Source organism: Caloenas nicobarica, chromosome 4 (genome assembly GCF_036013445.1).
Source record: "Caloenas nicobarica isolate bCalNic1 chromosome 4, bCalNic1.hap1, whole genome shotgun sequence".
NCBI classification, from domain to species: Eukaryota; Metazoa; Chordata; class Aves; order Columbiformes; family Columbidae; genus Caloenas; species Caloenas nicobarica.
The window spans coordinates 76,648,970-76,676,807 of record NC_088248.1 but is presented as its reverse complement, the minus strand read 5'-3'; the positions used below and the strand labels follow the sequence as shown (position 1 = coordinate 76,676,807).

General features: G+C 42.8%; 1 protein-coding gene across 2 annotated transcripts in view; it reads left to right on the top strand.

Moving 5' to 3' along the window:
- SLC4A11 (solute carrier family 4 member 11) overlaps positions 1-27,838 on the top strand; it is a 96,264-nt gene that overhangs the window by 41,293 nt on the left and 27,133 nt on the right. Inside the window, exons 6-12 of one of the 2 annotated variants that reach the window (XM_065633642.1) lie at positions 310-372; positions 913-994; positions 9,732-9,855; positions 13,695-13,901; positions 18,986-19,070; positions 26,584-26,709; positions 27,468-27,581. In XM_065633642.1, coding sequence (XP_065489714.1) covers positions 310-372; positions 913-994; positions 9,732-9,855; positions 13,695-13,901; positions 18,986-19,070; positions 26,584-26,709; positions 27,468-27,581 — 801 coding nt within the window. The remainder of the gene's footprint in view (positions 1-309; positions 373-912; positions 995-9,731; positions 9,856-13,694; positions 13,902-18,985; positions 19,071-26,583; positions 26,710-27,467; positions 27,582-27,838) is intronic. The other variant, XM_065633643.1, reaches the window with a different exon arrangement.

Here is a 27,838-nt window from a genome sequence, read left to right as displayed (position 1 = left end):
TGCTGGTATCCCTTCAGAAATGGCTCCTTTGCCTTGTGATTCTCTATCTGAATTCACACAGGCTGAGGAAGTTTGATGCTTTGGAGGAGTAATTGGTTGGGAAGGGCTGAGCCTTCATGTTGTTCCCAGCCCACTGGAAGGGATGAGAGGCACTTGGTTTTCCTTCAGAAACTCAACTAGGGCAGCCCTAACCAACATTGTTGGCACACATGTCACCTTAAACTATCAGCAAATGCCATAGCCTAGTCTAAAACGCTACCTTTTAGCCCAAGATGTAAAGAAGCTTAACTAAGCGTTGTTTCTCTGTAGGCACCCCTGATGTTTCAGAGTCAACAGGAAAGAATATACAAACATGTACATCGCACCTCAAATGTAACTGTCACAGCCTGAGTGAATTTGTCTAACAGATATGTCAAGTCCTGAGCATGTAGTAAGCATGTTCATGCTTTGGTTACTTCTTGCTACTTATCTTAGAGCTTTGCATTTATAATCTCTTTAATTTAGGCTTTCTGCCAATAGAGAAAAATTAAGCAGTGCCACAAAATAATATGACAACAGTGATTAGGAAGAGGGAGAGAGAGGGCAGGGGATTCAGAAGATGATGCCTCAGTCCTGTCTGTGTATGTTGAGTAATACTAATCTAATAACCTAATATTGCAGTAGGTTGATGTTGGGAAGGGAACACAACTGCCTTTGCAAGCTGTGAATAGTTTAAGGACAGAATTCAAAAGCATCAAAACAAATGTTTCCATCTTTCTCTGTTGTCACCCCCTCACCCTTGCATCAATCCACTGCGCAGATAAATAAGTGTGCTTGGTATTAGTACTCAGCTTCTATTTGAAAGGAAATGTTATTTGCAGTTGCAAACAGAACATGGGCAGCCTGTAACGTTTCCCTTTCTTCTTTTCTTAGTTCACCTCTTATCAGACACAATTCAAGGGGTCACAGCAACAGTCACAGGGGTGCAGTATCAGCAGTCCTGGCTCTGTATCATGTAAGTACCTCTGTTAAATTAGCAGAATCCGCTGGCTGCTCAAAACTTGTAATTTTTCCTGCTGCTGGGAAAAATAGTGGTTCTGAATGTGCCCTTGGAAGTCAAGATGGTGATGCGTTCTCCATTTATGCATCCTGTCCTGGGGGATCAGTCTCAGCATTAGGTTTCTTCTCTTTGCAAGTGGTCAAGCAGCAGCCTGAGCAGAGACGATCACAGTCTCTTCAGGGCATTAAGCTGCTGGATGTTATTGAAATCTGGTGTTAATAAGCTAAGAATGCTGAAAAAATTGAGCCAGAAAATGCTAATTACTGAGAAATGTTAACGAGAGGAACTTCTGAAAGGGACAATCAAACTGGTTCGTGGATGACTTTGCCTGCCAAAGTCTGGGCACTTGTACCAAAAGTTCTCTTAGATCCTTTGAAAACATCTAAACTTTGTAACTGAAAATTGAAGTCAGAAATTCCAACGCTATTTAGACACTGATTGCTTTGTCTGACAATTAATTCAGACACTTATTAATTGTCAACACTGTTAAACATTGGAGCAGACCTTTAAGACAGTAAGGACTCTTGTCACCTGGGATTTATGAGACGTCGTGGCTTCACCCCAGCTTTTACTTGACCAAAACTGGATTTTGAAGTTATTGTCCCGAAGTCAAGCGCATTGTGTGAGCTAACTGTCCCTTCCCAGAAGACGGCCAGAACCTGAGTTGCTGAGCCAGCCAAAACAATGCGATTTGGCTTCTGTCTGTTGCTTTGTACCTATGCAGTCTCTCTAAGTCAAATTGTCAAGAAGTATCTTAATTCCTGGAGAAATTACTAAGATATGTTGGAGCCTGAAGGCTCGGGGAGTGCATGCACATGTTTTAGCCTTCACTGCCAGTTTGCTAGGACAACTGTCACAATAGGTGTCTTTCTACTAGCAGTTCTTCTCCTGTCCTCTGCTTATGGCTGGAAGAAAATTATATTCTGGTTTGGAAATAGATTATTTAAAAAAAAAAAAAGGAGAAAATACCAACAAGCAACAAAACCCACCCTACCATTGTTTCTAATCTCTAATGAAAGAGAAAAACATGGTCTTTATATAAAAAGGTAGCTATTGCGTATCAGGGCTCTGTTGTGTGAAATAAGTGAACTGGATAATATCTGTGCTACATGTGCTACTGCCGGCTCTCCTCATACATCTGGCATGTACAGAGCAGCTTGCACAAAGAAGAAAATGAGTTTATACAGTTAAATGGTCTTTCCGTACTGATCAACCAAGAGGGTTTTTGAGCAGTTTTCTTTACTTCGGATGCTGTAGGTAAGGTAGCTGCAATAAGGATGCATACATTCTACTCTAGGAAGGGTAGAGGGTGGAGGCTTCTACAGTGACATGACTCTATGGATGGCTTTAGAGAGCGTTGACTTAATAACAAAGCTTTTCTTGAGGTCATGATACAAATGCTGTGATTATGTATATGAAGCTGAAAAGGGTAGGTTCAGCCTTTCTGTAGAAAGTGTGCCAAAGCTTTAAACACATCCATGTGAGTAATGTGAACTTCCATGACAAGACATGATTTGAAAAATAAGCTTACAGCCTGAAGGTGTCTTGTACAAAACTTTCCTTGTTTCTTCCTTTTGTTACTCTGAAGAGAGAAGAAAGTGGTGGGAAAGCAGCGATGAGTTATTAACTATAATTATCTAATTATTGCGCTGTATTTCTGCTGTAGCTATTGTGCAACAGATTGTGAACCATATTTTTAGATCTTACATTTTTCTTGAAGTCGGATTGCAAAACAACCTCCAAAACTCTGAAGTAAAAGGAATTTGTTGATGAAAAAATTATCCATATGAGTGGGAAGAACCTTTAAGATATCTGCTGTTCTTTATCCTTGCATTTAGTCTATACTCTTTGCTAAACTAAGTTAGCGCTACTGTTTTTTGTGCATCTTTTTATTCTTAGTGGATGGGATAGGCTTGAGTATCATGATAGGATTTTATTAATGAGGAAGAGCAGCTCTGAGATTTGGTAGTGCTGCTTCTGCATTGTTTTAGAAGGGAAATATTAAAGCTGAAATTAGTTAGAAAGAAAACACTTGTGTAGGATTTTCACTGAGTTGTGCAGAGCCTGGCTGCAGAGGAGCATTCATACTGGCACAAAGTTTGGTTCCCCCTCTTTTCTATGCTGGAGAGAGGGCTGTTCTTTCTTGTCTGACTTATCCTCAGTGGGAAGCATGGTGGGAAAGACCTAGGGTGAAATAGCTATTCTGCTTCTGTTGGAATTGATGTTTTCCTGACAATTTCAGGTCTATTTGAACCACCAGCAAGGTCTGATGTACCATATGGATCTGGGCTGTAGCCACATGACAGAAAAAATTGTTGGGGAATTGAAGATCTCGAGATTTGAACATTCTACTGAAGTCCAGGAAAATAACTGGCTTCTGAATCACAAGAGAATTTAGCGGTTTTTTTTAAGTCAAGAATAGACTAAAACCTGACCTTGCTGAAGCCATACCAGGGTACTTAAGCTTATGGAAACCCTGAGACTCCTTCATTAAAATTCTGTGTAGCTGAGAGTAGCACAATACAGTATGCCCCACTAAGAGCAATCTTCAGCTCTAGAAGAATGAAGGTTACTAGTTACTTGTGTCTGTGATGGTTTTCTAAATAGAAAGCAAATCTTCAGAGTTATGGATTAGCTTCATCAGTCAAGGACATGATCTCATACCTTAGAAACCATGGACACAACTCTTTCTTTCTCCTGTTCACAGCATTTGCCAGAAGGGTAAGACACAAATCAGCATGGAGATCTCTCGCAGCTTCACTGTGAAGCTGCTGGTTGATTGTTTCATTAGAGAACTTGGGATGAAGGATGAAATGAGGGATCCTTAAGGCTAAGTATGTTAAATTAACTGTTAACTGTCTGCTGGATCTCTGTCCTTGGTGTCCTCCTAGCACAAACACCGGCTGTGTGGGTTATTCAACAAATGCTGCCTGAGCTGTGTGGACTTCCCAAGGCATCACAACTTCCAGGCTAAATTCTCCTTGCCAGGAGATACGCATAATTGCTTTCTTCCAAAGCTGAATCCTTAGAAAAACATGAAAGCAAGCTACTTTGTAGTCTGGGTTGAGAAGTCAAAGAGTCATTTCCTTTGGCTGCATTGATAAGGCACGTGGTTTGGTGAAGGACTTGTTTTCAGTGCATTCAAGTGATTTGCTAAAGCTGTTTTAACAGGCAAAGCAGAGGAAGAAGTGTCTCTGAAAGCAAAGGGCGATTTAGTGGTTTGTGTGTTCCATGTCACTATAAAATTGCTTATTCTGATATAGTGTGTCATTGCAAGGAGTCCTGTGGAGGAATTTAACTTGGAAAAACCCAGGTAGCCTTTCAAAAACAGGTATTGTGAGGTTATTTTGGACATCAAGCAAGACTGTTGTTCAAACAGAGGAAAGTTTAAGAGCAGTAACTTCTCAGATTTAATGCAGAACTGATGGTTGTGTGAAATGTATTACTAAGAGATCCCTCAACAAAAGTAAAAGCAAAGCCTTTTTCACGTGCTTAAGAGTTGGTGCAGACCCAGAGGTGCTTGGGTCTGTAGAAAAGCCATAGTGCCTCAGGTTTTGCTGTAGAATAGATTTCAAACAGAGATGCTTCAGTTGCTGTGTATTCCTCAGAGTAGTTCCCCTCCTTTCAAAGATCAAAGTGGGATGCTATGGGAAATTAAATAGTTCAACCGTTTAAAATATCCTTTAGAGGAATGAATACAGGATTTGGAGTGTTGTAAACACGAGCCTCTTCTCCAGAACTTATGACCATCATCTCTCAAGTGTTCTTTGGGTTCCAAGAACTGCTTAGTTTTCTTTTAAGTGCCTGTAGCCACACTTGTTGGGCTGTCCTAGGTTACACTGGAGAGCTGAAGCTCTTGAAGATGCTGTGTTATCAAAAGGAGTTCTCAAATTCAAACCCTTCATTAGGAATTTGGATCCTGAAAGAAGCCTCTTGGAGAGAAGGATGACTCGTTCCAGTGCCTGCAGCGCGTGTGCAGGGAGGAGGAGGAGGTGTCTCCTTATGCGTTGACCTGTAGGAAATACTTTTTCCAGGAGAGATGAACTGTGAGAGAAGATGGGTCTTTATGTAGCCCAGCAAAGCACGTTTACCCGCGCAAAACAATATCCAGCTTGGAGCAACTTTGCTGAAATGTGTCTGTGCCAAGCTGCGGGTGAGCTGGTTTGCTGGTCACAGCTTCATTCCTCGCTTGCACATTCTGGTTTCTGAAAGCTTGTGCCCGGAGCGACTCCACGGAGGAAGATTTATTTGCAGCGGATGAGAACAAGAAGTGTCATTGTTGTTCTGCATGGGGACAGGAAAAGGCTGGCTAGCTGATTACCTCTGCTGGACACTTTTTCTTACTGCAGGGGATAATTTGTTTCTGAATTAACTTCCTTTCTTGCCCTGTTTAAAGAGGGTTCTGTTTCTCTTGGGTCTCCATAGTTTGACCCTTTTTATGATTTGTTTGAGAAATGTGTTATTACTCCGATAACATCTTGGGCGTGGGGCAGACCTGCGGCGTGTGTGACTCGATGTATCAGTAATTTTGGTGGAGCGTTGCCAGTTCTCACCATCCGAGTGCCACGCTCAATGCCGCTAGATACCCAGCCTGGAAAGAGAGGACGACAGCGAAGGAGAAACTCATGCTATAATTTAAATGCCCTTTTTATGAGCTCAATTATTGGAGGATCAAGATAAAACTGCTGAGAACACAACCTGGCATCTCATTAAATCATAGCCTAGCACTTTCCTGTGTGACTAATACTGGGTGAAAACAGATTTTTCAGCTTGTTGGCCAAACCGAAGGAGAATCAAATTTAGCTCAACTCAAACCAAAAGGGAACTTGGAGACTTTGGCCAAACCAGACATGATTTAGAGTCAGCTGAAAATGTCTTTCTAGTTCTCAGGTTTTTTGGGGCTTTGGCTATTTACCCTTGAGATTTTTTTTCTTAGTGTGAACTTAAGTGCTACTTGGAAAAAAACCCAAAAAAACCAAAAACTTGATTTTCAAAGTGACTTTCATATTGGCCTGAACTATGCTGAGTTTTACCTGCAGTCTTGCATAACTTGGGATTTCTCCATGTGAACCAAATAACTTTTTTTTTTGTCCTTTACCAATACTTGCACAAGTCTAGTAGGGTCTACGACTTTGGTTTGTATTGTATTTGTATCTGAATTCTGGAATTAAAACAAAAGTGGGAACTGTGGGTGCTGCATGAGGGAATAGGATTTGAGGCAAATAAACAATGGCTTAAATTTGAAGAAAAGCTTGAGATGCTGGATGTCGTGCAGGCAGAAATGACTTGGCCTTGTGCTAGAAGTACTAATACATTATTTTTTTTACCCAAATAAATAGATATAACAGAGCAAGACCAGGCTCAGTGCAGGTGAGGCTACATTCTGCACAAAGGTGCTGGTTTTCCCCTCCATGCAGCAATGCTCAGGTGCATCAGACCTATTTAAATTGGGTTATACACTGGTTTACGCTCACTAACAACTCAGCCTGATTTGTAGAGCTGTTACTGACTTGAATTGCGTCCATACATTGACCTAAATTAGGCTGGAAATTCTTCACTCAGTTTTACTGATGTAAGTGATACTGGCATTCGGGTGCATGTGTCAGTGCCGAGAGCACTCCTTACAGAAGAGTTGGAAAAAACTCATATAGGTGTGAGAAGTCTCAAACTCCAGCTCTGTGGGTAAAGCTATTCCAGAAAAAAATGGGTAATGATGACAGTGGGTTTCTCAGTTTCTTGAGAATATGCTCAGTGTTGCTAAATCTTTCATTATGGCCTAAGCTCTGTAAGATCCTCTTGTTGCACACTCTCCCAGTCTCTCAAGGTAAGGAAACAGTGGACTCCTGATTTAGAGAAACACAAGATTTTTGGGGTGGCTGCTAGGAAAATTCAGAACACCTCTAAAGAAGGAGCAGTGGGCTTTGTGATCTGGTGACAAAGAGCAGCCTTTTAAATAGTTAAGATTTCCCGTTTGTACCCAAGAAGCTCTTGAGCTGAAGTGGTGTTGTAGCCCTGTGGACTGGCACTGTTGGCCTCACAGAGAAGTTACTGGAGCTGAAACACAACCCTGTCATTTAGGGGAGAAAACTAACTACAGAAGAACATGTGACTTGCTTAATAATTGCACTACATAATAGATTTTTTTTCCAAATAACTAGCTATATTGCTACATGACTTCACATGTTGTAGCAAGGGGAGCAGGGCTCCTGCCTGTTGGCTCTTCTCCCTTGAGTAAAATTAAGCTGAAATTTGGGGAATTTTGTGAGGTTTCAGTTCTTGGATTTATTCAAATGGAGTAGGAGCGGGCAAGCAGGTACTGTGGAGAGGTCGCTGGTAACTTGGACCTCCACAGCATGTACAAATTTAATTTCACATGTGTGACTTGGTATCCTGCCCAGCTTCAGGCTCTGAGGCATGTGCTGGTGTGATCAGGAAAGGGGTGATGTCTGGAAAGCGTTAGTACAGCTCTGAGCAGTAGGTATCTGGTACCTGCTGCTGGCCATCTCTGGAATAGAAATGATGCTTTCCTTTTCAAAACAAATTAATCGGTGAGCTCAACAGCTGAGGTATGAAAATGCTGAGAACAGAGCACAAAATAAAGGCTATTTTTGCCAACGGTGCGTTAACCATTCACTGTTGTTGACTGGTTCAGGTGGATGAAGGTGAGAGAACTGAAGGTGTTGGACCACTTGAAAGTCTTCCTGTTAATCTAAAGCCCAGAGTGCACCTATTTTCCCCATTAACTCATCAAACTGTAACACAAGGAGAAGCTGTCCAGCCACAGCAGGATTGCTAATAAGGGCTTTGATCTATTTGTAAAAAACAGTGTAGTCTGTGCTCATTTGATTCCTTGAGAGGGAAGGACAAGGATTGTTGCAGATCCAAAATAAAACTCTAGAAGAGAGAATAGCTTGCTCTCTATTTTCAGTTTCTTCAGAAGAGATTTATTCCTAACATTAAGACCTGCCTTGATTTTTTTTCTTTTCTCCCTTCAAGGCTGATTCAAATGATCAGAGTTGAAAAAGGACAAGGGGCTGTGGTGGAGGGAAGTAAGGAAATAAATGGAATACTGTCATCTTATTAATGACCTAAGTTGTTCTAATTAAGCTGTTTGGTTGCTCTCAGACAAGTGCCTTTGTCAGATTAATTTGCGCAAATCGGCTGTTTCCAATCTGTGATCAGCAAGTCAAACTTAATAAGAAAAAAACGTGGTGTGATTTTGTGTGCGTGTTTTTAAGAACTTCGTAGAAAATGTGATGTGCTCCTGACTAGAACATCTCCAGCCAAAGATCTTCAGGAGCTGTTAGTGGAACAACCCTCAGGGTGCATGGGTGTGGGAATACATGTTAAAAGGAAAGAGATGACTGAGGTTTGTGGAGGAGAAGTTAAAGGAGAGATGATTTAAGGACTGACAGATGCTTGCTAGGTGAATAAAAGGGAGGAAGCAGTCTAAGTGACTTTGAACCAGGTCAAAAAAATCACTCTGAGGTAGGGAAACGCACTTCTATACCTCTTTCAGGTAGGCAAAATCTGTGTACGTATCTTGTCAGTGCTTTTCAAAAGAGTTGAAGTAGTAGGTGGCTTTAATGGGAGCAAGAGATCTGCAGTCCAGGCTGGTGTTAACTTCCTTCTGCAACTGCACTGACCCGTTTTGCTGCTCTTTCAGAGTTACCCAGCAGGAAAAAATGATGGTTAGAGCACAGCTCTGTATAAATATCCCAGGGAGGAGACAGACCTGGTCTTTCGTGGCCTCCAAAGATGATCTCTGTGTTTATTTCAAACAATTTGGTGCCAATCTTTGTTATGGGAGTCAAACAGCCCTCGTATGCCCAGCGTGGCTGGATTGCAGACAAGGATTTCTCTCCAAGCAGTAATCCTGCCTGCAATAGTCTCTGTAGATCTTGAACATGCAGGTCAGCTTGGATTCTGTAACACACCTGGACCAGAACAGGGAAAAATAACAGCTGAGAGCGAATAGGGAAAGCCATTCAAAGCTGTTAAAGCAGAGAGGAAGATCTGCCCAAGGCAAAAGCAGTGGAAATGTGTTGGCTTGGCATCTTGCCTTAATGTTTCTAAAAGCACTTTTGGAGATCAGGTGAAATGAAATTAATTGTGAACTGCTTTCCAGTAGTGTAGGTGTTGGGTTTTTTTTAAGAGCGCTTTTTTTTTTTGCAGAAATTTCTATAGTACCGCAAGTACTAGGTGTGTTGCATTCTGTCTTTTGATTTCTTGGCTATTAAAAAGCAGATGAGGAAGAGAAAGAATACATCTTGAAAGTTATGTCCTATATAAAAAAAAGTTCAAATTCTGCAAGAGAGATAGCAGGATTGGGCAAATGGTAACTGAAAGTCACTGTTTAAGGCTTCTGAAGCGAGCCTTTCACAACCAACAATGTTTTGTGTTTCTCAAAGTTGAAATATGTGTTTATAGACCTTGCACATGAGAAGAGCAGTTTTCATGGTGCAGGTGGTGAGAGCTTGGCCCAGGTTGGCCAGAGAGGTGGTGGATGAACCATCCCTGGAGACAGCCCAGGCCAGGCTGGACAGGGCTCTGAGCAACCTGAGCTGGTGCAGATGTCCCTGCTCATGGCAGGAGGGGCGCTGGGGGAGCTGGGGAGGGCCCTTCAACCCAAAGCATTTTGTGATTCCATGTGTCGTAATGCCAAGTATAACAATACCATCTTCTTTGACAGTTGCACTATAAGGTCTCTTCAGCGACGTCATGTTTGCATCAGCCGCCTGGAGAGGCCTCAGAATTGGGGTGAAAACTCCTGTGAAGTGAGATTTGTCATATTAGTCTTGGCTCCTCCTAAAATGGTGAGTATCGTGCTTTTGGGTTTTTTCTGGTGCTTCAGAGGGTTCTCCCAAGATTGCTTTTCTTTGGTCTCCTTCTAGGGTTAATGACAACATATCATTTATAAACCACAAGGGGATATGAAAAGGCCTGAGATCTTCTCCACAGTTGTCAAGATGGTTTATACTAAGTGCCTGTGAGGGTTAGATTAGTCAGCTGTGTCCTCATCTCATACTGGAGAATGGCTTTTAGCCTGACTGGGAGGAGAACACTGCAGATCAAGTAGGTCCATAGTCCCTATACACTTTTTGCTAGAGCTATAGCTGTGATGTGTGTATTACTCCCTCCAGTTCTATCAGTTTAGCTGCTATTTTTAGAGGTAAGTAACATTGTTCCTTGTTAAATCCATGTTTGTGAAGGTCTCTTGGGAGTCTGCAGCTGATGCCCCACTGCAAAAGTCTCAGTTGCTTCCCAGCAAACTCTTGATGGGACTGACAGTTACACTACAGATGTAGTTGCTGCAGTTGTAGATGGACTGATGGAACCAAGAGGAAGATGTAGTTTTGTGACCTGTATCGCAGTATGGGCAAGACCGTTTGGGAGCTGGGGTTCTTGTAAGGTCAGACTGTGCTGAGGTCCTTTGGGATGTGTTTTCCTAGCTATTGGCACTCAAACCAGCAAGGTCAAAGTTTTCTCAAGTGTACTTAGTAGTTCTCTGTAGACAAGGCCAATAAATGACCCAATAGAACACATTTACTGCAATATCACAAGGGGCATCAAGGTCAATTGGGGATCACCATCCTGTCTTCCTAGAAAGCACTGGCTTGATGGTGTGTTCTTCTAGCTAATGGTGGAGTGGTTCAAAGCTCAAGACCTTTTCACACTTAAGCTGGCTGTATACACCTTGGGGCTACTAGGTCTGTGTGTCTAGGAGGTGCTGGAGAGGTTGTGGACCTTGTCTGGAACAGGACATATCCTGATTCAATTTCCTGCTCTCCAATGCTATCTGCATGACCTTGGGACCTTCTAGTCTGGTCTGTCTGTCTCCTCCCCTCTCCACCACCACCCTTGTTTAAATGGAAATACTGGTGTTTCCTTATTTCCCAGGGTTTCTGGCAGATCTTTCCCAACTGAGCAGTTCAGCGCTTTTGGCATAGATCTTGAACCCAACAGGATGAAAACATATTGATGTTACTTGTGAAAAGCAGCAGGCAAACAACTGAACCTGCGTGCAATTGCATTGATCTGTCTTTCATTGTATGGCAGTTGGCTTATCTCTGGGCGGCTACGTGCAAAGCACCCAGCAAACAGCTCTGCATCCACTTGTATCCTGAAAGCTTGCAATTCCAATGGACATCATCAAATTAAGGAAAGGGAGTGGAAGCCAAGCAGAGCTGCAGTTGCCAATATGCTTTTTATGTTAAATTCGTTTATCTAGCCAGCTCTAAGTACGCATTTCTGGTACAGCAGTTAAAATAATTAACCTGCTGGCAGTAAGAGATTAAATGAGCCTTGCTTGGGAGGGTGGAAGAAGCCCAGAAAATGAGCATCTGTGGTGACGAATCCAGTTTCTTGGCCTTCTCAGATCACAGAACCTTCTCAGATCATAGAATCGTGGTTTGGATTGGAAGGGATCTTAAAGATCGTCTAGTTCCAACCCCCATGCCATGGGCAGGGACACCTTCTGCTAGACCAGGTTGCTCAAAGCCATGTCCAACCTGGCCTTGAACACTTCCAGGAATGGAGCATCCGCAGCTTCTCTGTGCAGCCTGTGCCACTGCCTCATCACCCTCATGGGGAAGAGTGTTTTTCCTTATATCTAATCCAAATCTCCCCTCTTGTAGTTTAAAGTCATCACCCCTTGTTCTGTTGCCACATGCCTGTGTAAAAAAGTCCATCTTCAGCTTTCTGATAGGTTGCCTTTAGGTACTGGAAGGCTGCTATAAGGTCTCCTTGGAGCCTTTTCCAGATTGAACACCCCAACTCTCTCAGCCTGTCCTCCCAGCAGAGCTGTTCCAGCCCTCTGATCGTCTCTTGCTCCTCTGGACTTGTACCAAAAGGTCCATGTCCTTCCGATGTTAGGAGCCTCAGAACACTTGGCCTCGCTGAACTTCATGAGGTTCACATGAGCTCACCTCTCCAGCCTGTCAAGGTCCCTCTGGATGGGATCCATTCCCTCCAGCGAGTCAACCACACCGTACAGCTTTGGGTTGTAATATGAAGAACGGAAAAAAAAACTTTTTCTCTTGTGAGTCTCTGTGCTGTTCCTCCAAAAAGTTCATCTCTTTCTCTGGGACAGCAAAGAAAAGGAAGATCACTGGGCAACTTGCAGTAACCCCTTGCAGCATCCAGCCCAAGGACCACTGCTGCTTAGAGGTGAAAGGAGAAGCCTCCCCTGTGATGGCAAATCCAAGCTGGTTCAGTCCAAAAGGACCAAGTGTATAAACTGTAAAAGCAACTTCCAGAGTGGGTTATCTTCACTTAAATGCAAACCCTTCCCTAGAAACTTATGTCGAATGTGTCCTAGCAACCATCTCTGCTGGAGAGAGGGTGATGGAGGAGAGATGGAGGCAGGGCAGTGCGAGTAATGGAGCAGGTATAGCGTTAGTGATGATTTTGGGATTAGTTTGGTGCCACCCGCATGTCCAAATCTCTGTGACTAGCCACACTGAACTATTTGGCTGTGTTCACGAAGAAATTGTTCATCTGCTTTGTTATGAATCATGAAAACTAATTCAGGTCAACCACAGATGCTCACTAGGACTTTTCACAGTACCATGAGGAGGCTGGAGACTGTCCAAGGGAGGGTGGTTGTTTGGGTGTCTCTAGCAGTTGCTGCATGATGAGCGTGGAGTGTAGCTAAGGCAGGGAGGTTAAAACTTTGCGTCAAAGGAGCTCTTAACGAGCTGTGATTCTACATGACTTTGCCTTGGCAAGTATCTTATCTGTTCTGAACAAAGCGGTATGAGCAGCTGGTCAGGTCAGGGTTTGCAGAGCGTGGATTTGGTGGGTTTGTGCAAGGATGAGGAGCTCGATCTCCTTTACTGTTCCCTTTACATCTAATTTCCAAGTTGCCTGGAGCAATAGGAAAGTGGACTTAGATACTGTTAAAGCTGAACCCTCAAAGATCAGGGCTGTGGCTCGCAGAAATGTTAAAGCCTACAAATAGGCACTTGTTCCTTTTTCCTGTTTGCGAGTCTCCTGTCCCTTCCAAGTATTTGGTGAGGATAGTGATGCTTGTGTACTTGCTTGGCTGCTTATTTCCTATGCTTTCCTCTGTGCCAGTAGCAGCTTTAGCTGAGAGCTTTAAATCTCCACTTGTGCTGCCAGAATTGCCCCAGAGAGGTCAACCAAATTGAGTTTTAATGCCCAGAAAATAGGAGGTTGATGAAGCAGATGTGCACAATAATCTCAAGTCTTCCGGAAAAGACATCAGGACACTTCTACCTGCAGGAACCTTGGCTACAGTGTCTTTCTACCACAGTGGCAGTAATGCTGAGATGCTGTAGGATAGCAAAGACTCTTATTTGTTTAGTATTGGCAGCTTTGAAGGGAGACTGGGGATAAAATGTATACTTAGCATGATTCAGCTTTGGCTCAAGTCCTGGGAAGGTGATTAAGACTGATCAGTGCTTCTGGTCAGGGCCTGTATGTTGATGCCTTCACAGGATCTTGCTGTGGTTGGTGTCTTCATCTGCAGTAGCTTCCACATGTGCCTTTTTCTATGGGATGTCTCTGGGGTCCTGGAAGCTGGAGAACTTGATCTTTAGCTGGTGCCAAATAGGGAAAATCAGTGGTATCTTTTGGAAGTGAAATAAAATAGTTTTACAAGGTTTCTTCTGTTGTCTTTTCCCCCACTCAGAAAAGTACCAAAACGGCCACAGAAGTGGGAAGGACCTTTGCCACAATGTTTTCGGACATAACCTTTCGGCAGAAGCTCCTAGAAACCAAAACAGAGGAGGAGTTCAAGGAAGCCTTAGTCCACCAACGCCACTTGCTGACGGTGGTGAATCAGAGACCCTCAGCAATGAGCGATGGGCACAAGTCACATGGTCCTAAGCCACTCAAGGTAAGGCTGGCCAACATCTGCCCATGCCCCTGCTCCAGTGGTGTCCCAAACGTGTAAATGCGAGGGGTTTTGGGTAGGGAGAAGAAACACTTGTGCTGTTTGCATCCTTTGGGATCTCCTAGCAAGCTCTCAGCATTGACATTTCTACAAATAGCTGTTATGTGTATGTCCACCTTCTTCAGCTCCCGCTGTAAATCTTAAAAAAAGCACTTCAAAGAGGCAGGTGCTGAAGGGATGCAAAGCAGCAGGGGGTTGGAATGGTTATAGGACTTTGATTTCCATGTGCTCAGTTAAGGATGGGATTAATCGATCACTGTGCATTATTGGTCCAAGGTACTTAATCCTTACAATCAGAAGTCTCTGAAGAAGCTGCTGCTTGCCTTTCCCGCAGCTAAAAGACTACTTGGCCATCCCTGCATGGTAATTTCACTTAAAAGTTGCCTGTCAGTATTTGGCTTGACTTCTCGCTGTTTGATCTTTAGCTCTGTAAAACGTTACTTGCTTTGTAGTCCAAGGGAAATGCTGTAACTCAGCTTTCTCTTCTGGAATTTCCTGTGTATTGGTCATTGCTTTGCTTTTCCGTTCAGAAATTCATTCTTCAACCAGACAGCATACCTGAAAAACAAACTCTGCCATCTCTAGCTTTCTGCTCCTGTCTCTGAATTACAAATAACCTTAAAGCTTTGGGTTGCCTACAGTGCAGAAGCTGGTTAGCTTATCACTTTTTTCCTGGAATAGACTTGAGATTTTGATCTGCACATCTGGAAACGAGCAAAGCTCATGTGTTGTTTTTTTTCCTGCAGAATCCCCTTGCTTATATAGGTAATGCTTTGAACTTTGCTAGACCCCATACCTGCTCTTAAGTTTTCAGAACAAGTCCTGAAAACCCTCTTCAAACCTTGGTGATTTAGAGTGATGCTATTCAGAGTAGTTGCAGCAACGTAATTGAGGTAAAGTAGGTTTAACCCTTTGCACTTGCTTTTTAAAAAGAGTTGTTTTTTGTAGGAAAGTCGAAGTGTCTGGCTCCGTCTTGTGCTAAAACCAGCCCTTTTTAAAACAGCTGTCAAGGTGGTTTGGTGAGCAGGAGGGCTGGGTGCAAGGCTGAGCTTATGGTGTTGGTGGTCCTGAGATGTGGTGGTTCCTACCTGCCTTGCTGAGCAAGTAGACTTGGCCGGGCAGACCTTTGATGGCCCTGAGCCAGAACTGTAATAGTGACACTTGTTTCTTTAGCACTTGCTCCATTGACCATCCTTGGTCTGGATTTGGTAAATTGTTTTAAAAACATTTCATCCTTCAGCTCTCGGGAGATGCAGCCTGTATATTGGTAACTCTGCTTTCTCATGTCTGTTGGAAGAAGCTGTCCCTGACCTTGCCTTACCAGCATAGACCTTAAGAGATGGGATGGAGATTTCTTTTTCTGACAAGCAAAGATTTGCCTGGAGAAGTGAGGTTGATTTTTTTTTTTTTTTTTTTATTTTTTTTTTTTTTTTTTAAGATCATAGCCTGCATTCCTCAGTTCCTATGAGAATCATATCCAGTAGCATCTCCTCCCTCCCTGCCTGCCCTGGGCGATAGCCTTCTAGAAAGGAAGTGTTTAATATGACAGCAAATGAGACTGGGGTGTAATTTCAACCTGTGAACCACCCCCAGTGTAACAAATACCCTAATCCAGAGCCACTGTGTGATTGCAACTGAACCCTTAGGAGGGACCAGGAGGATGAAGTCTCTTGGCAGCATAAAAATCAACTTTCTGCTTCTCTTCTTTCCTTGATACTGCAGTGATGGGGGAGAAATGGGCTTTGAATGCCCTGTGCGTGAGTGGGATTTTTGCAAGTGCTCAATCTTTACCTCTGCTAAAATACCGAAGGGGACATGGCAGTTGCGTACCACGCTGTGCCTGCAGCACAGTGAGTTTGCTTTGGCTCACCTCGGGGGATCATTTAGGCAAGGCTGCATGCTCAGTCATAATTAAGTCAGCCTGAAATCATCTTGTTTACTGAGGCATCTAATTGTGATTTTGTTCATGGAGGAGTCCCTAGCAGTTGTGATGATTTCTGGCTGTGATGTTTGGTTTGGTTAGGCTTTTTTTTGGTCTCTGATACCTGTGTGGATTTGCAGAGAGGGCTGGGCAATGTTGGCTCAGCATCAACAGGAAGGGGGATAACCTGTGTCTGTGTAAAATGGTTGTGCAGCCCCCCAGTACTTCAGGGGACTGAGAAAAGGTTGGTATTGTTGGAGCAGATATTTTCTATTTGGCTGTGTAGCTCATAGTGCTGATTTAACCTCTAATCCAAACAATGGTTGTTTATGGCAAGAGACTTGGAGGGATTTGTAGAATAGAAAGTAGAAAATTCATGAACTTCATCTGTGATTTTTTTTTTTTTTTTTTTGTGTTCCTTTTGGCTGCAACGTGGAGCAAAGCACTGGTAGACTTGCAGAAGAGGAGACTGGGAGGAGCCAGGAGGAAGATTTGGTGCTGGGTACCTGAGCTGTGGTTCTTAAATAAGCCTTGAGCTTGGTGGGGGATGCATCGCTGGGAAAGAAAAGCCTTCAGGATAAGGTCACCTAGTACCGGGATGTTAAATGAAAAAGATGACAGGACCATGAGACAAGTGCCACCATGAGCGTGAGTGAAAAGCCAGTTGGTCAGCCAAACGTGACCCACTGAAGGAGAGACAAGTGGAATGGCAGTCCAAGAAATTCCCAGCACTGGAGTATGTGAGGAAACAAGTGAAAACACACAAGAATCAAGTGTTAGCATTGTCCTTCTCCAGATTTTTGGAAACCTCACAAGGTGCAAGCTCAGAAGATAGCAGGAGGCAAAACCCAGACCAAAACGTATCTGGAGTAGAGTTAGACAAGGCAAATGCACGGTGGTTGGGTTGGGAGATAAAATTAAAATCAAAAGGGCAGTGACTTCAGAGGTCAGTAAACTTGGTCTTTTCTCTCTTCAGTGCAACCCAAGTTGAGTATGAGGTTAGTAGAGCAGAGAGGAAAGATGTTTAGCCATACAAAAGAGACCCCTTTCCCCTTATTTAACCCCAGATTTGATGTTGGTGATCTCTACAGAAACAGCCCTGCTGAGGTTTAGCTTGACATCCCCCCTCCCCATCCCAGGTTAAACTTGCACGCATGCAAGAAATAAATTCGTGAAGGAATCGGAGAGGTCTCAGACGTAACCCATTGCCTCCCCTTCTCTCAAATTTGCTTCAGTGCACCTTGTGGGACAAGAAGTTAGGCAATGCTTTTATTTGTTGGACCCTTATTTTTGACTATGACAATGTGTGAGTGCCCCTTCCCTCTCAACCCCGGGCAGCAGCAAGCGGGTGGCCTCTGTCCTGGAAGACGAGCTACCCTGAGCATCATTTTTCCCCCATACTCACTGCAGCGAGACGAGTAAACATATTAGTCATTAAAGCTATTGTGATTCTCTAGGTGACTCGTGCCTTCAGGAATGTCTTTCTGGGGGGAAAAAAATTAAATTGCTTTTCAAGTGCAGATGGCTTTGATGTCCAAATATGCCTCCAAATATGGTTTAAGCTTGTAGTTTGGTTTTATTTTCAAAATTTTTAAATTGCAGATGTTGTGCTGGTGTTTGCTGTCTTTTCATCCTAGTTGTTCAGGTTGGGGAGCTGAAACTGTCCTGAAGTAATACAGGTGTATTGGCAAAATGTAAAGTGCAACAGAGTTGATTTAAGCAGGTAAAATACAAGGTGTGACAATTGCTGATAAAGGAGCTGGTCCTCTAAGGGATCTTTTTGCACCTCAGACCCTGGTATTTGTTGTACCCAGTGTATTTCTTCTAAAGGAGAGGTTTCCTTGTTGTGTTTTATTTATGAGACTGATCTTCCACGCACTGCAAGGCAGGTGAGACCCATGAAAAAAGGCAAAGCTGTGCGTAATCTGTTCGAAGAGCACTGTGGTGCCAAGTCCTTTCTAAAGCAGTAAATTTTATCAGTTTTGATGTAAACCAGCCAAAGAGTTAGGAAGATGCCCACGTGGTTTTGAGATGATCTGTTGGTGTAAATTTTTGGATCTGTCATTTTTCTTCCCCCTATCCTTCCTAGCAGAGGGTTATGTCCAGTGTGTCTGTTCTGCAGCAAACATATGAAATGTTTTACATGGGACAGCTGGGGTAATTATTAGCACCATATAAAGGTGCATTTGATTTTCAGAGTAGTATGTGTATTCTGAGATGAGGCTGAGGGGAAGAAATCTGACAAGTGCCTCATTTGTAAGTGTTGCCTACTCTTTGACGCTTTCCATGTGCTTTCTGTAAGGATGTAGTTGTGAGAATTGGGAGGCTGTAAGTCAGTAGCTGCTGTCACGTGTTTCTAAAAAGCTCCTTATTGCCTGTAGTGTGCATCAGATTGTATAAACAATTGTACTGCACCTTGCAGGCCCCCAAACCAGAAATATAAAGGGGAGCGTGTTGTGTTTTTGGAACCCTTTCACAATGACCATGCTATCTTCTAATGGGCAGAAATTATGGCTTGGTTAAGTTATTCAAGCATGTTCCCTTTTGGTGACAGTTTTAGTTCCCTTACATTGATTTGAGGTCTCCCTGTCCTTTGGCAATGCCAAGGAAGGGAGCACTTGCTGGGGATCCCATTTCAGAGACTTCAACATAGATTTGGAGGAAGAGGTTTTTCCAGTGGTGTCTAAAGAAAAAGAAATTGGCTGGAGGGATGGGAAAGATATCTCTGACCTGATCTTTACCCCCTGGGTACCCAGGAAATTACCCAACACCCCAGGGTCTGATCCTGCTGTTGACCTGGCTGTTTTCAGTGGGTCACACCGTGCATCAGCTCCCTCACGTGCAGGGATGCGGGTGTGAATGGGAGGGGGAAAAGGGAATGAAGGGAGGAAAGCAGGGTGATCTGGGGGATTTTTGTCTTTTACAATGCTTTTGAGGATATAAATTGAGGTGCGAAGAGTTTATTTTTATTATCGTTACAAAATCTGATTTGAATACCCTATTCAAAATGACTAGTTTTGCTCCTATCAGTATTGAATAAGGAGGTTAATCTCTTTAACAATACATGAGCCTTTAAACTGACACAGTACTTCCTTCCTTTCTTTAGTTGCATGAGTTTCTCAATGTTGGCAAGGGGATTTCTGATGACATTGCACGAAGACTTCCAGTGTACGCTTTGGACTTCACTGACGGTATGTTGGCCAATGTTTATGAAAACATTGGCCTGATTTTTGAATTTTTGTGATGCGATGTCCTGTTTACAGTGTGCATTGAATGTGTTCTTTGATAAGTGTAATAGCTCTCTTATTTCTCGTTTAAAAGAATATTTTGACAAAAGCGTGTGAATAGGCAGCGTGGCACACTATAGATGAAAATCTTGCAGTGCTCCATTAATGAAGATGCTAGCTGTATGCAAATCAGGACTTTACTTTTTATTAAGCAACGAGGTGATTAAATGGATTGATTGTAGTCGTGTGTAGGCACAGATCAACTCATTGCAAGCTAATTAGTCAGCACTGGCCTAATAGACCCTTTCTGCTGTCTTTGCAAGCCAGCATCAGCTGCAATTATGGTGTTGCTGTGGGAGCTGAGAATGTTTAAACCAAATCTGAGCTGCAATAACTTCAGCTCGGTGCTTTTAAAAACAGGATATAGCTTGTCTGCCAAAGCCAGATCACAGGAGCAGCAATTCAATGTTTATATTGAGCCTCAGGTGTCCGGCTTTATATAGCTTCCACAACAGCCTTTTTGTTTTCAAGAGTCACTTTCTCCATTTTCACTTTCAAACTTTCACTTTCAGGGGATCTTATAGGCTGTGAAAAGTCTTCAGGGCAAACCGTAATTACCGAGCCTTAGCCTGACATCAAAACATGTTCAGGTTCTTACAGCTTATTAGGGAGTTGGTTAATATATTCAAGTGTCAAACCCAAGAAGTTTGCATGAAATTAAGATCTAGAGTGTAGACAGGGAGAATCTTAGGGCTTTAACGGACACCTTCCTGCTGCTAAATCCTCCTTTGCTCAAGCCACAGTATCCCAGCCTTCCTCCCTGCACCTCTGCTGGGGGCTATTTCCCTTGGAGCTGGCATAAGAAAATAAGATGTGCACCCGAGCCCCGTTTTGTAGACAAGTATTCTGGTGCAAAACCAACTTCCACAGCACCTTAAGCAGAGAGTAAGTGTGGCTGGGGTACGGATGTGTGTCCTCCCCTCCATTTCCAGAAGAATGACCACCACCAGCAGAGGAGTATAGCAATAGGCTGTTGGCTGAAGGAGATACCGTGCGTCTGTCTGGAGGAGCTGCCGAGTGGTTGCTTCCCACAAAGATCCAGCTTTTGTCTTCTGACACTGCTTCACCCACCACGATGGGTTCTGAAGTTTGTGGTGTCCGCTCTGCTGGAAAGAATACAAAGTGCTGGCTTGGCAGAGTGGTTGAGTGCTGGGTGCTTTTTCCAGGTGCTTTATAACTGCTGGGATGAAACTATTTTCAGGAAGCTTGGGGTGAAACCAGGGCAGATGCTGTTTGAAGACAAGCAAATGCTATATTCTTTAGGGATTTAGGGTATGTTGAGGAAGGTGGACAAGAAATTATTTTCAGAGTAGCAGTAAGGAGTCTAATGAAACACAAAAATTATTTCTTGGCATGTATATCCCTGGCACTAGATCTGGCAGGGGACTTAAGCTCTTTATCTGGACACCTCCGGAGTGGGTTCAGGACACTTCATCTCCATGGCTGTTGCTTTGTAGGGCTGTCAAAATCTAACATTTAATTATAAATGGATACTGAAGCACTTCAGAAGGCAAATGTTGCAGAAGCACCTTGTGAGGACCCATGTGCATCCCAAGACAGAGCAGTGTCTGCTATGGCTGTCCGTGTCCTGAGCACAGCAGGTTCACAGGCACAAAAGCATCATATGATGGTCCTGCAGCCAACTTTGGCTGTCAGCAGATTTGGAAATCCATTTTTGGGTCCATTTTCTGGCTCTGCGTGTATCCAAATTAACCTGTGCATGCTGCCTATGGGGCTCTCAGCTATAGCCAAGTCCACAAGCTTTGCATGAACCAGTATACACAGCAGATGAGACTTGGCCTAAACAAGGTGCAGGGACTGACTAGCTTAAAATAATGATTCCCTTGGTTACATCTGTCCTGAATGATGAAACACTGTCATAGTGAGAATACAGCATTACAAATATTCAAGAAAAATGGTTTTGATAGAAAATGTATGGTTTAGTATGAAGTGTATTTTTAAAAGCGTCACTGTGTTGTTATAGAACTGGAAAGTGGAGGATGCAGAAATGAGCCAAGTGAAAATCAAGAACTACTGCAGCTCAAATGTGAAGTATTCACCATATGAGCAGCTGTGCTGTTTCAAATAGGATATGGGGAAAAAGAGGATTTTTTTAGAGAACCCATATATATAAGTATGTGCCATTTCTTCCCAGAAACCAGAAATTAGAATGAATTCTTTAAAGATCTGCATGGAATGAAAACCAGATGGAGCATAAAGCATCTGCCATAAACCACCAAGACCAAAGGTGATCAGGAATGTGAAATTCCTGGACCATTTCAAAGCAGCAGTGTACCAGAGCACTGGGGATTTGAGTTATCCAAGTCTCTGCACTCCGTACAACCACATGTGTATCATCAGAGAGCTCTGAGTTACAAAGATGCCTTTTTTTATTTTTTTTTTGAGCAGTTGGAGTCTCCAAATCCTCAATCTGAGAAGCATCCTGAGGTTCTGGTTTAGACAGATAAATTGAATAAGGGCAAAGTGATAAATAATAAGGCTTTTGTACGGCCAGCAAATATTTTGTCAGTTGGACCTCGGTGGAATTTGTCTTCACACGCTGCACAAAGCTGCCCATTAAGTTATCCTTAACCATCATGATTTTGGAGAGGAAGGAAAGAAGTCATTGTCCTCTGCTTTTTCTTTTTTTCCTCCAGATTAGGAATTTGTCAACTTTAGGTTTGCTTAAGATTGTGGAGTCTCGCACATCTTACTGAACATGCAAGGATCAAGGAAGCGTTTTCTAAACTTTTAGTCCAGGACTTTGGTGATATGGATGACTTGTAATAGGTGTCTTCCAGGGGGAGCATCTCAAGATGGACAAGTGGATTGTGCTGAGCCTAAGAGCACCTGTACTTTTCCCTTTAAGATTAGTGCAATTTGGCATGTAGTCTCCTCTTAAGGACGACAACCTTTGTTTATGGGGCTCTACTTTCTTTTATGAAAAAAATGTGCAGAACTTCATCCTGATCTTGTCAAATAGCCTCAAAATGTGTATCAATATTATTGCTATTTAAGACTCACTTGAACCATAGGAGCTACCTGAATATTTTGTTGTTGTTGAGGCTGGTTTGAATGAAGGAGAGAATTCTGCCTGGGCTCAGCTACAAGTTTTTCCTGAAATCCCTTGAAGTTGCTACCCTCATTCTTCAGTGTGTATTTTTTGGTACAACACAAAGAAATAAACACTTATGAATGTAGTGCCTGGAGTGCTCAGGAGGGAAATTTGAGATGTCTGTGACTTTTACGGTGAGCTTTGCTGTGTTCTGCTGCATCCCTTCACCTCTTGGGTGAAGGGAAGATAAGAGTGCTGAGATTTATTCTGTTTCTCCCTGTTTTCCTGGACCTGTGTCCTTGGCATGTGGCCACAGTGAGTGGATAGTTCAGCTGGAGACGTGGATTTTCCTCCCTGTCCTTGGTCCTGCAGAGGATCCATAACCAGCTCCTGAGATATGTGCACATCTGCTGACAACATCTTTGGGATTTGGTGGTGATGGTTTGCAGGAGGAAGATCTCCAAAGCTCCCAGTAATGCAGGTGTGCTTAGAAGGAAAGCTTGAAGGCACTGGAAAAATGGGATTTGAAAGGGAAGTTCTGTGTTGCTGGTTGTCTAAGACAGAATAGAGATTAAACCTAAAATGTTGACTGTGGATTGGCTGTGGCATGTGCAAAATCTTCGACTCTACCACCTGGCTGTGCTGGACACCTTGTTTGGCAGAATTGCATTTTTGGAGGAGGAGGAAAAACTAAAGGAGTTGTAGATAGGCTTTTTTCCCTTCTCTTCAGCACTTTGGCTGCCCCACGTTTGGTGATGGAGTAGCTCCTGCATCATTCTGTGGCCCTTTATTCCTAAATATCACCTGGGTGTAAAAGTTCAATTTGAAGACTGATTTGTTGGACGCTTTGGGGCATCATGACCTGAGTTCACAGCCATGATGCTTTTGAAGTCTCTTTGTGCCAGTGGTGGATGGGAATGCATTAAAGACGCATAAAAGCATCTTGTTTTGCCTGTGGGTGCTTCCCACACTAGCACTTCATGGGAAATGGGCTGAAAGAAACAAGAAATGGGAAAGCTCTGAGCCCTTGATTTCCTTCTTCATACTCCCCTGGTCTGAGCATCTGCTTGGCTTCTCTGCTCCAAAATCAGTAAGAGCAGATTTCCTTTTCCAGCTAAGTTCTTGGTCTCAGTTGCACTCTGATTTACTCTTCACAGGACTTTAGGGAAGATTCATCCTCTGTTCATCTTCAGAAAAGTGGGCAGAGTCTAGCAGCTACTAACATAAATGAAAGCCCAGCTTGAGAACATTAGCAGAAGTTTGTAATGATTTGAGTTTTTATAGCTCAAAACCTATGAACACATATCCTTACTGTGTGTTTTGACCATTGAAAGGTGATTTTTAGGGTTTTTTTAATCAAGGTTTTAATAGACACTGCTGTGCTGCAGATCAGTGTAACTAAATTTGTTTTGCATTGGGTATTTCAGAGAATTGGGAAAGAACATTAATAGTCAGACATTTCAGAGAATGTCCATCTGTCTCAATTTTGATTCCGCAAATGTATAATTACTAGACTTAAGGAGCTCTAGCCCCAATCTCTGGGTCTCTTGGTCATAAACTTATTGATGCACAATACCAAGCTAAGTGAGGCCAACAATGATGCAGTTTTCTCTGAAACTCTAGCCTTGCCTTTAAAAACTATGACATTTCAGAAATTCAAGCAAGTAAAATAGAACTGTCATGTTGATGAACATAATTGCTTCCCGTTTCAATGTGTAGATGTACCTTAATTTCAAAGGATTGCTTCTGTAATAGTCAGCTACTCAAATTTCACAGCTGGACTGAGGGTTGATTTTTGTGCTACAAATTGACATTGTGCAGTTGGAGTGACACATTTTTCAATGGCTTTATGAGCCTGCCACAGATGAAATGCCATCATAATGCAGCCCACCTCCTTTTAAATGAAATAATGTTGGTCCCTGGGTTGCAAATAGGCCCTGAAAATATTTAGCCAGGTGTTAAATTTAAAAAGACAAAAGGTAAATTGTGGTTAACTTGGGGTTTTAGAGCTTGTCTCAGGTGAACCTGTACAGGGAGGCAGTATTTGCTCATGATTTGAACTGCAATTAAAGCGTGATTAATCATGTTTGTGAAAAGGTATGTTTAATCTGATGCAGTTATTGTCTCCATTACGAAGTGAATTTTGCTGCCCACCAGAAAGGATTATTTGCTCCTTGCATCTCGTGTGGTGGCTGATGAACTGAATAAAGTCTGGCTTTGTACCTAAAGTCTTGGACCCAGCTATGATGTGGCACAAGGACCTCCACGATCACCAAGGACTTGCTTTGCAAGGGTTGAAGCTGAAACTAAAAGCCGTGAGCTGTTGTGATGTTCTTCAAGGCTTCTTCCTTCCTTCTGATGATTTATCCACCTGAAAGTTTTTTAGAAAGCACCTCCTCACTTATGTAGTTTTCTCTGCTCAGCAAAAGAGGTTTTTTTCTTAATGTTAGTTGCTTCTCTGGTTCTGGTTTCTTGTCTCTTTATGAATGATTTCAAAGCTTTCAGGCATTGCCGCCTCTGACCTTTCATGTTGTAAAGACTCCTTTGTCCAAAAAACGGTATTCTGGAGCAACGCAGAGTCCTCTGAACAAGGACGTGACTGTCTGCTAATAAAACTACCACTTGTTCTGCTGTTTGATCTGGCAAGTCTTCCTTTTCTCTAAAGGTCTTGGGTACTTGGAGTGTGAGGTAGGAGCCTGCAGCTCTTGGACTCCAGATCACATGAGGAAGCTTCATCTGCGAGAAGTAAATTTTAGGCCCTTTGATTGCCAAGAGTGATCGGGAATGTGGTCTGTGGTTTCTGAATGTTCACAATAAATTGAAAGGAATCTGCCTTGAAACAGCTGGTCCTCCAACTCCTGGAAGGTTGGGCTCGTTTTTGCATGCTTGAGATATCTGCTGTCAATTTTCAACCCCTGCCCTTTTATTGTTCAGGATGCTGACCATCAGAAGTCGTATTTATGTCTGCTCCTCTTGTATCTGTGAATAGGAACCATCACAAGGTGTCCTTTGTTCATGCAGCTGCCTGTTCATTACACACAGTCTTTGATTTTTTTCGTTTGTTTGTTTTTGCGTTCTCCTTCTGTCCTTATCTCCGCACTGCAAATGATGCAGAAAAAAATAGATGTTAGATAAGGTCTCAGAGTCTTTGAGCGATTGTGGCAATGTCTGGATTTTCTCAACGTTGCCCCAACAGTCTCTAATGCTAAGCTCTCCCTTCTCCGATTCAACTCATGGGCTTGTAGCTCCCTTAGCAAGGGACTGATGCTGCCAGAGGCTTAGATGGAGGTTTGGGACATTAAGGGATGATCCCTGTGTCGGAGTTTACTGCTCCAGGAGGCTTCCAGAAGGGGGAATTGGATGATTCCAAGCTTGTCCAAGTGTCTTGCAACAGAAGAGTCATCAAGGGTGGTGACACAGGTTGAAGGCTGTTTCAAGGTGTTCTTTGAAAAGGCCCTCTCTGGTGTGTCCTCTCTGAAAGAGGCTGGTCTGTGGAAAAACTTATGTTTTCCTCGAGCAATATCAGCTGTTGTCAACTCTCATCCTTTGTCTGGTGTGATATGAGCTCACTGGGGATGGACATCAGGCTGAAAACAGGAAAGGGAAGCTACTTCAGTGGCCCTTAAATTCATATTATGACACTTTAATTCTCTTTCTGGCTGCTTTTGTTTTGGCCTGCCGTGTTTTTTCCGATGGAGACGAGAGGGGGTGAGTGGATGGAAAAGAAAAGAAGCCATTCTTTCAGAAGGGCTTTTTTTTGAGGCGAAACTCTTAATGTACGCATTCCTGACCTCTTGTGCTATTTGTTTTTCTAAGTCTGCTAGCACTAATTGGCTCAGCATTGCATATTATTGATTCAAGCCTATAACCTCAGATTTCTGCCTGGGGAAAAATGAAATTCTTCATGTTTTCTTGCTCAAAGCATCATGAGTTGAGAAGACGAGTGATCATCATGAAGCTCATTAGGGGCTTAATCCAGAACACCTATTATGTTGGTATTAAAAACACAGGGAGTGGGAGGCTTATAAGCCCTAAACTTAGGTTTTCTGCTTTGATTCTCTTCTGAATTTTTGGGGCTGGTAAAGCTGAACAAAAGGCTTCCAGTCTTTCTTGTTTTGATGATGGCAGAAATGTCTGAGGCCGTCTGGTGGCATGTCGGTCCCAGATGAACAAAAGAGCACGGTTGTGCAAAAGCGAATGTTAGAGACCTTTGTATACATTTAAGACTGAAGTATGGACTGAATTTCTACTTCTGCCTTTCAGCATTAAAAGAACTAAAGGTACATATGGCTGATGCAAGGAGGATTTAAATGCTTTGCAAATGGGCAGTAATAACATGATTTTTGTTGTGGCTTACACTAGGTATTATTGGAAACAACAAAGCTATAGGGAAATACATCACGACTATGATCTTTCTGTATTTTGCCTGTCTCCTTCCATCCATTGCATTTGGGTCACTCAATGATGAAAATACCCGAGGAGTTATTGGTAAGTTTATCAGTTTTGTGCATCTGTTTTAAAATTCTATGTATTTGAACTGAGTAGCTCTAGTCACAGGAAATCGTGATAGTTTTTATTTGATGACTAGGACACCATTGAAAGATGTATGTAAGTTACAACTACTTACGTTCATGATATTTTCCTCAGAAGACCAGAAAAATTGAGCGCTAGTTTGGATAGTATCTTCTGACTTGAACTGATACAGATAAATGCTACCGTATTTTTAAATTATGCTCACTTTATAACTATGTAGTTATCCATATATTTTTCCTAGTACAAGCTCCTGTGACTTTTTTTTTTTTAATCTGAATTTGATTGCCAGTATCCAAACCACTGGTGCAGCGTATGATACTTTCCTCTGTCCCAGTTGTGGCCCTTGAAGCAGTTCATACTGCTGTTACAGTTCACAGGAGCCTTAGTTGAAATCTTGTCCTAAAGGCTTCCACAGAAACTGGTTATGTTTTTATACCTGTTTAAAATGAATAAATAAACCTAACTAAACCAAACAACCTCCCCACCCCCAAGTTTCATAGTTCAACATCCAGAAATGTGACGGCATCCTAAATTACTGGGACACGTTGCTGGCAAAGGGTTGCTCCTTGATTTCTCAGTGTCTTACCTCTATACCATCTTAAGTATTGCTCTTACTCATTAGCAGTTGGTTTGTATGCCTTGTGAATTCTCCTTAGTTGGGGAGATTTTGGTTAAAAACCTTGTTTGCTTCCATTCTTCCCAATTACCCATAGACGTGAAGAAGACAATCATCGGCCAGAGCATTGGAGGGCTGCTGTATGCACTCTTCTCGGGGCAGCCTCTAGTTGTACTCCTTACTACGGCTCCTTTAGCGCTCTACATTAACGGTAAGTCTATTAAACTTGCACATGAGGGGAACCGGTGCGACTGCAATTGGTGGAATGTGACTTTGTACGAGAACCTTGTGACCCTGTTCCAGCTTCAGTTGCATTTGTTTAATAAATCAATACTAAAGGGTTGCTTATGGTGCTGAGGGAAAGGGGAGGCATTTGACTCAGGTTTGGTTAAAGCTGGTTCATAAAGGAATCATTTTGCATAAAAAAAAATCACTTGGTGAGAATAATGATTATTTCTGCTCAAAGGA